Genomic DNA, 8175 nt, shown 5'->3' on the forward strand with positions numbered 1-8175 from the left:
TTTCAGACCCAGCGTCCGTGTCCGAGGTAACCGTTGCTAACGGCGGCAAATCGGACGCTCTGCATGTGTCATGGCGTCCGGCGGTGGGCGTGGTGGACAGTTACCTGGTCCGTCTTCAGGAGCGCGATAAAACCGTGCACACGCTCGCCGTGTCGCGCGCCTCGCCGCCCGAGTGCTCCTTCAGCTCGCTGGTCGCCGGGCGACTGTACTCGGTTGTCATAGTAACGAGGAGCGGCGGCCTGGAGAACGCCACCACGGTTCAAGCACGAACACGTAAGGAGGGATAATTTACTCATTTTACATTTATGTTAATTGTGTTTTACTGTACTTGTATTTACCTTTATGTTTGTATCATAGTTGGCACGTGCATTGGAGTTTACAGTTCATTTTAATGAATTTATTTTTATAGGCTTTGTATTGTAATAACAGTTACATAACTCTTACCTCAAGTAACCAAACAAACTGTGTCGAGATGATAGTAAACATATCTGAATGTTGTATTTAAATTATAATTATAATTATAATATATATAATATATAATTATATAATTATAATAATAGGCTTTATTATATAAATATATTTTTAAATTTTGTTCTTTATTTTCTTGTTTGTTTTGCAGAACCTGCCACTGTGCAAAACCCAACAGCTGTTCACTCTGCAAGAGACGACTTCCTTAAGGTGTGTTAGTCATCATAACTTTTTATTATTTTTCAATTTTTATTTTTGTAATTGAAAAAATAATTTTTTAGTATTATAGTTTTTTTTTTGAATGGTTAGTTTTATTGATTTTGATAAGACAAGACAAACAATAACAAAAGAAAGAAGATATTGACAACAATAATCAATAAAAAACAATAAAAAAACAATTGTTTGTGTAAATACACTGTGTCTGTTCACATGTATTTACACATTCACAGATACATTTAGCTAATAAATATTTTTAAATTTTTTATAGAATTTACCTGAAAATGATTAATTAAGATAAATAATTCTTATTTATTTAACAGTATTGTCAGTACCATCGGTACTACAGAAGTATGACAGCAGTGTTATGTTGTGTTCAGGTGTACTGGCGTCACGCGGCAGGAGATCTGGACCGTTACGTGGTTCTGATCCGCTACAACCACAGCGTCCTGCAGAACAAGAGCGTCTCCACCGGACACAGCGAGTGCGACTTCTCGTCCCTGACGCCGGGAAGACTCTACACCGTCACCGTGGAAACCTGGAGCGGAGGCTACGTCAGCAGCGTCTCCACCGACGGACGCACCTGTGAGTCACTGACATGACACGTGTTTAACGTGTTTTGTGTTTTTCTGGAGGATTTAAAGCGAATGTCTCGGTTTTTTTTTTGCTTCAGTTCCAGCAGCTGTTGGAAATCTGTCGCTAGGCAACGCAGGGACAGGTGATCTGACTGTGGCCTGGAGCCCCGCCCACGGAGATGTGGACCATTATGAGGTGTGATAAGTAAAGACTGTATGTGTGTTGTGAGTGTTGTAGCCTGTAGGGGGCGCTGCTGCGGCTGCAGGGGTTTTTAGTATCGTCCTCACTCGTCTCCAGGTCACTCTGCTCTTCAACGACACTCGGGTTTTCCCTCCGGTCACGTTGGGCAGCGAGTTGCGGCGTCACCGGCTGACCTCTCTGACCCCCGGGCGTCTCTATAAGATCGTGGTGTCGACGTTCAGCGGACCAAACCAGAGAGCGCAGTTCATCGAGGGACGGACAGGTGGGAGGACGTTACACATCACTGATGATTTGTCTTCAGAGTTTAATGGATCCAGTTCTGATGAATCCAGTTTCTCCTCTCCAGTTCCCAGTCCGGTAGGAAACCTCCACATGGCTCCTCAACGTGGTCTGAAGGACTCTGCTGGTGGACTCCTGGTCACCTGGACCCCCGGACACGGAGACCTGGACATGTACATCGTCTCCTTGACGACCACGGTCAGTCCAGCTGCACGTATCAGGAAGAGCAAAACAAATAGACGATGTATTGATAGATAGATAAATGATTAGATGATCATCCGGCTGTCACTAATAACACTCATCTTCTTACTTCCTGTTTCCAGGACGGCATCGCTGTCGAGAGTCGTCCTGTCCCTAAACACGTCTCCTCTCTGGACTTCCTGGATCTGATCCCAGGCCACGCCTACACCGTCACCATCCAATCACTGAGCGGGAAGCTGACCAATACAAACACAGTCACCGGTAGAACAGGTAAGACTGAACGATGGATGAGATTAAAATCAATGTATATGAGTATGTTAATACTGATTATCGTGTGTGTGTGTGTGTGTGTGTGTGTGTGTCCTCCTCCAGCTCCAGCCAGTGTCACCGCCCTGCAGGCAGATAACGACCACACCACCCACAGCCTGACCGTCAGCTGGGAGCGGCCGGTGGGCGTGTACGACAGCTACAGTCTGCAGCTGCTGGACGAGGCCGGCGCCATGGCGGCCAATCGGTCGGTGTCGGTGGAGAGTCGCAGCGAGCGGTTCGAAGGTCTGACCTCAGGGAAGCGTTATAGTGTGAGGCTGGTGACGCTGAGTGGCGGCGTCCCGTCTCTGGAGGCCACAGCGGACGGACAAACACGTGAGTCACTACCACATACACGAGATCATTTACAAATTAATCAATTAATCAATTAATTAAAACTCAGACGAACTCTGTCCTCCTCTGATCCAGGTCCGGCTGCAGTCAGTAACCTCACGGTCACGTCGGCCAACACCTCCTCGCTCTCCTTCTCCTGGCGACCTTCAGACGGCCACGTCGAAATCTATGACCTGTCGCTCTACAGCGTCGCCGAGGCAACAGCCAATCACAGGCCGGATGCTGCAGGGAGCAGGAAGGAGCATCACCAGGTGGGTGGAGCTTTGATCCTCCCAGACTGACGCCTGACAGGTCACCTACAGGTGTGTCAGAACTGGTGTGATACTGTGTGGTGTGTTCAGGGTCTAGGGGACCCGGTGTGATATTGTGTGGTGTGTTCAGGGTCTAAGGGACCCGGTGTGATATTGTGTGGTGTGTTCAGGGTCTAGGGGACCTGTGTGATACTGTGTGGTGTGTTCAGGGTCTAGGGGACCCGGTGTGATATCGTGTGGTGTGTTCAGAGTCTAGGGGACCCGGTGTGATTTTGTGTGGTGTGTTCAGGGTCTAGGGGACCTGTGTGATATTGTGTGGTGTGTTCAGGGTCTAGGGGACCCGGTGTGATATTGTGTGGTGTGTTCAGGGTCTAGGGGACCAGGTGGACCTGCAGAAGGTCGGCCCGACCGCAGACAGCTGTGTGTTCTCCGGACTGAGAGCAGGAAGTTTGTACAGGCTGCAGGTGGTGAGCTGGAGCAGAGACATGAACAGCGACTCCTCCGTCCTCGCCAGAACTGGTCAGTCGATACATCATCATCATTTTACTATTATTGACACAACAGATACAGATGGTTACATTAACTTTTTTGTTTTGGATCATCTTCATCTTTTCTTCTGTTCTGTTCTTCAGTCCCGTCTCCAGTTTCGTCTCTTCTGGTTCAGAGCTCAGGACGGACGGACAGACTGACGGTCAGCTGGCAGCACGGCGAGGGCAGCTGGAGCGGCTATCAGGTAAACACACGGATGGGAGTCACTGGAAAAAATCCTGGGAAATAACAAAAACGCTCAAAATTTTCTAGAAAAAGGCAAGTTATGGTGAGAACTGTTTCAGACGACACTGTATTTCCTTCGTGACGTCTTTTCAGCAGCTGAATTTACATTAGAAATCATATTGTTGGCGCACAGCTCTGATCTGAAACTCGTGCCAAGACTCGTGACGGGACGTTCAAGTGTTATTTTCCCTCAGAACATCGGGTGTGGACTTCCTACATGTATTGAGCAGATGGAGTTTTCAAGTATCGAGTGGAAGTTAAATTGAATGACTCATTATTCTCTCGAAATATGAAGCTGTTGGTCAAATAAGGCTGATTAACTAAATAAACAGCTCTACCTTGGTATATGTTCTCATCGCATCTAAATGATCTGGTAAATAAAAAGTATGCAGCAGGGATCAGGAGAAGTATCCGCACAGTTCTTTTACACAGTATCTTTACTGTGTAAAAGAACCAGGATGTATCAGCTAAGTCTTACTATTTCAGTGTAGTTAGCATGTCTGGTAAGCTAGCATGCTAAATTTAAGTTTAGCATTATAAAAAATGTCTAAATTGGCTTTTGATTTTTTAAGTTTTTCAGCTGTAAGATTTTTTTTTTCTGAATACTTCGCCAGTTAAAAAAAAAAAAGAAAAAAAAGTAAAACAAACAAACAAACAAACAAACAAACAAACAAAACATGACCACGCCGGCTAACGTAGCGTCAGTGCTAAGTCTTTTGCATTTTGTTGTTCCGTGTGATTTCAGGTCGTACTGTACGATGTTTCTGGAGCCGCGCTGGGAGCTCAGACGCTGGGGGCGGAGCACAAGAATCACATGTTCACCGGCCTCACACCTGGTAGGCTGTACCGCGCTGAGGTCATCACACACAGCGGGGAGCTGACCAATAGCGCCTCAGCTTTTGGGCGCACCTGTAAGTCAAGCAAAAAACACACAGGAACATAAATAAAGAATTACGTTTGTTGTAATTATTATTATTATTTAATACTGTTATTATTAATTAGCAGTAAATACTTTTGTATTTTCTCTTTCCAGCTCCAGATCCTCCCACTCACCTGTCCGTCAAACAAGGCCCAACCAATGAGACGATAGCGCTGTCGTGGTCTGGTCCCGCCTCCGGGGACTACGATAACTTCAGCCTTCAGTGGACTCCTCCTGACCCCCTGTCAATCACACACACTCACCTGACCGGGTGCGTTGTTGGTGACATGTTTCCGGGGCGACAGTATAACTTCACCTTGATGACCATGAGCGGGGGCGGAGCCAGAGCCGAGCCAACATCGAGGAGTGAGCCAATCCAGAGGAGCGTCAGGACAAGTGAGTGTTAAAAAAGTCTAACCCTTTTAAAGTCATTCAGTTTCTTGAATTTTAGTTTATGAGGTTGTAATTTGCATTTTTTAATTTGTCCTTTTAAGCCACACAAATCTTTAAACATTTACTTACAATAAACACATTTTAATCGTCACGTCCGCTCAGTCACATGAGGCTGAAGATCCTGCTGCGTCACATAGAAAGTGATATATTTAATTTTATTACCTAAAACATTTTGGCTCATAAATATATTCTTCAACGAATGAGACATAATTTTAATAACCTGGATTATTAAATAAATGAATTCACAAAGAGAATAACAATAAACGCAGAGCATCGGAGCAGTGAAGGTCACTGGAGTTCAGAGACACGATCAGATCCAGAGACGTGTTTCTCATTTTAACCACCAGATGGCGACGTGACAAAGGCTCAGAGATCAGACGTGTCTCTGGCTCTGAATCCATTTTTAATCACATTCTGTTTGTTTGGCCGCAGGGATCAAAAGTGATCGGCAAAAGGAATAACAAATCAAGGGCTTCACACACACACACACACACACACACACACACACACACACACACACACACACTTATAAATATGTATGTGCTGACCTCGTCTCTGATTTCTTTTAGCTGATGTCGGCCAAAGAGTCGATGCAGTATTTATAGAGACTCAGAGGAGAAAGAAGTGCACACACAGTTTTGTGAGTTAAAACTTTATCAAATGTTTTCCAGACCAGATCACACAGGAAGTACCAAAATAAAAGCCAAGTTTGTGTCACTTGTATATCAAGTTAACCCGTTTCTGCAGTGGCTGTTTTGAAGCTATTCCCTCCTGATTTTAACCCAATCTAAAGCTCAGTAAGTTCACATGTAAACCTCACAGAACTGTGGTTAGTGTCTTAAATTGAAGAGCAGCGCATTTACCATTAATGATTAAGCATAAATAATGGAATTTATTAATCACTCTGAAAATATTGGACTTTTAATAAACTTATCTTCTTTATTTTTAAATAAAAACGCACTTTTATTTTGTTTGTTCGACAGTGATCCTACTGAAATCTGGATTATAAAACTTACACTTCCTGGTGTCCACACTTCCTCTTTTCTACATGTGTAAGAAGTGTGAGGTTGATGTATAGAAGTGCTGAGGTTTTCCAGGTCAGTAAGTGAGCCGTGCCCTCGGCTGCCAAACTGCACCTCTAAAAGGAAATGGCTAAAAGGAGCTTTTACACTCCGCACTAATGCAAACTATAAACCAGCTTCCAGTTTTATCAGGCTGATTGATCCTTTTAAAACTCCTGTTTTCATTAATGATTCATTTTCTAATTGTTTTGTCCACAAAATGTCTCTGTACAGTGACGGAGTCGACTCGTGTTTCTCCTCTGATGAGGTTTTATTGTCCGTCGTCTCCGAGCCTGAAGATGAAGGATGTTTCCTCCTTCACCTTCATCTGTCTGTTCTGTCTCTCGCACATTTGTCTTCACTGAAAGAGACGTTTTTATCGTCTGAACGGGACAAATAAACGCGGGACGTTCCCTCCCTCGCCGCTCAGCAGACGCTCCGTTCGCTCATTAGTTTGAATAGACGCTGAATGTTTCGACCTTCGTCTGGAAAGAAAAACACAAACTGTGACTCAGCAACGAGAAGACGATACACACAGAAATAAAAAAGGTTTAATGTCAGAGAAATAAAAACTCACTGGACTTTTCCTGTCTCTCCTTTCCTTGTGTCCTCCTCTTCTCTTGTCTCCTTTCCTTGTCTCCTCCTTCTTGTTTTCTCCTTCTCATGTTCCCTTCCACTCTCTCCTCTCCTTTACGTCCCTTTCTCCTTTCCCCTCGTCTCCTCTCCTTGTCTCCTCGTTTCCTCTCCTTTGCTTCTCTCCTAACCGCCTTTTACCTTTTCTCTTTCCCTCCTCTCCTCTCTCTCCTTACATTCTCTTACATTCTCTCCTCTCTCCTCTCCCTTCCTCCTTGTCTCCTCCTCTCTCCTCTCCTCCTTCCTTCCTCCTTGTCTCCTCCTCTCTTCCTCTCCTCTCCCTTCCTCCTTGTCTCCTCCTCTCTTCCTCTCCTCCTTCCTTCCTCCTTGTCTCCTCCTCTCTTCCCACAGGCCCCTCCCCTCTGAAGTCCATCCACTGCTTCCCCCTCTCGTCCTCCTCCCTCTCCTGCTCCTGGTCGCCCCCCCTCTCCGACTTCGACTCCTACGAGGTCAAGTGTCGCCGCCACGACAACGGGGAGCTGACCTCGGCGCTGAGGCTGGCCGGGGGCGTCACCGCGGTAACGCTGGACCACCTGGAGGCGTACAGGAAGTACTCTGTGACCGTCAGGGTGTCGTCGGCCGGACAGACGAGTCCACCGGCAACGCACACCACCGTCACCATGATCGACCGTGAGTGTACACACACACACACACACACTCACTCACACAGACACACACACACACACACACACACTCACACACACACACACACACTCCCCTCAGGTGCAGCAGTGGAGTCTGGTGTTTAAATAAAACTTGTGTTTAAATGGGTCTGGTCACCTGGGAGACGCAGAGGGAACAGAACAGCCGGAGAGGATTTATTCCACTTTATATTAGTTTGTGTAAAATCCTAAAGGCTCCGAGCGTCTCAGCTACTTTCAGCTCATTTAACATGAAGCTGCTTTTATTCTTTTATTCTTTATTTTTATTTATTGTCAACAAATCCAAATCTTCTCTAACTTTTCATGTTCTCAGACAAATGCAGCTGGAAGAAGTCGAAAGCTGTTTTTAAGAACTACAAGCACGGCAGCGTGGGTAATAACGACATCGTAACTTGGTTCCGTGATTAAAACTCACCAACGCTCTTTCTGAACCACAGACGCTCGACTGTCCCGCTGTTATTACAGACAGTGAACTCACCACAGACGCTCGACTGTCCCGCTGTTATTACAGACAGTGAACTCACCACAGACGCTCGACATGAACTCTCCTCTTTTATCGAGTTGTGACGTTTAGTCTGCGAACACCCGGGGCTGATGGGAAATGGTTAAAGCCCATAAATATTGAATAAACAACATTAGATCATTTTCCATCTTTATTGAAACATATGAAGCGAGGTGAAAAGACTCTGATCCACATCTGGATCTTCAGTTATTAGAGATTTTCTTTCTTCTGGAACAGAACCTGGAGGTTCTGGTTTCACTTCAGCTCTCTACAGGAAAACTTTCCCCAATGACAGAACGAGACATTCAGTGTCTCTTCA

The 8175-nt window shown here is 45.5% G+C and overlaps 1 protein-coding gene across 1 annotated transcript in view; it reads left to right on the forward strand.

Moving 5' to 3' along the window:
• ptprb (protein tyrosine phosphatase receptor type b) overlaps window positions 1–8175 on the forward strand; it is a 32781-nt gene that overhangs the window by 13660 nt on the left and 10946 nt on the right. Inside the window, exons 10-23 of the mRNA XM_023419881.2 lie at window positions 7–273; window positions 620–678; window positions 1065–1269; window positions 1358–1455; window positions 1558–1723; window positions 1808–1938; window positions 2064–2211; window positions 2314–2583; window positions 2677–2852; window positions 3221–3371; window positions 3485–3585; window positions 4372–4537; window positions 4660–4941; window positions 7044–7322. Of these exons, the coding sequence (XP_023275649.1) occupies window positions 7–273; window positions 620–678; window positions 1065–1269; window positions 1358–1455; window positions 1558–1723; window positions 1808–1938; window positions 2064–2211; window positions 2314–2583; window positions 2677–2852; window positions 3221–3371; window positions 3485–3585; window positions 4372–4537; window positions 4660–4941; window positions 7044–7322 (2499 nt within the window). The remainder of the gene's footprint in view (window positions 1–6; window positions 274–619; window positions 679–1064; window positions 1270–1357; window positions 1456–1557; window positions 1724–1807; window positions 1939–2063; window positions 2212–2313; window positions 2584–2676; window positions 2853–3220; window positions 3372–3484; window positions 3586–4371; window positions 4538–4659; window positions 4942–7043; window positions 7323–8175) is intronic.

This window comes from Seriola lalandi, unplaced genomic scaffold (genome assembly GCF_002814215.2).
Source record: "Seriola lalandi dorsalis isolate HSWRI2012SDOR001 ecotype SW California unplaced genomic scaffold, Sedor1 jcf7180002054612, whole genome shotgun sequence".
Taxonomy (NCBI): Eukaryota; Metazoa; Chordata; class Actinopteri; order Carangiformes; family Carangidae; genus Seriola; species Seriola lalandi.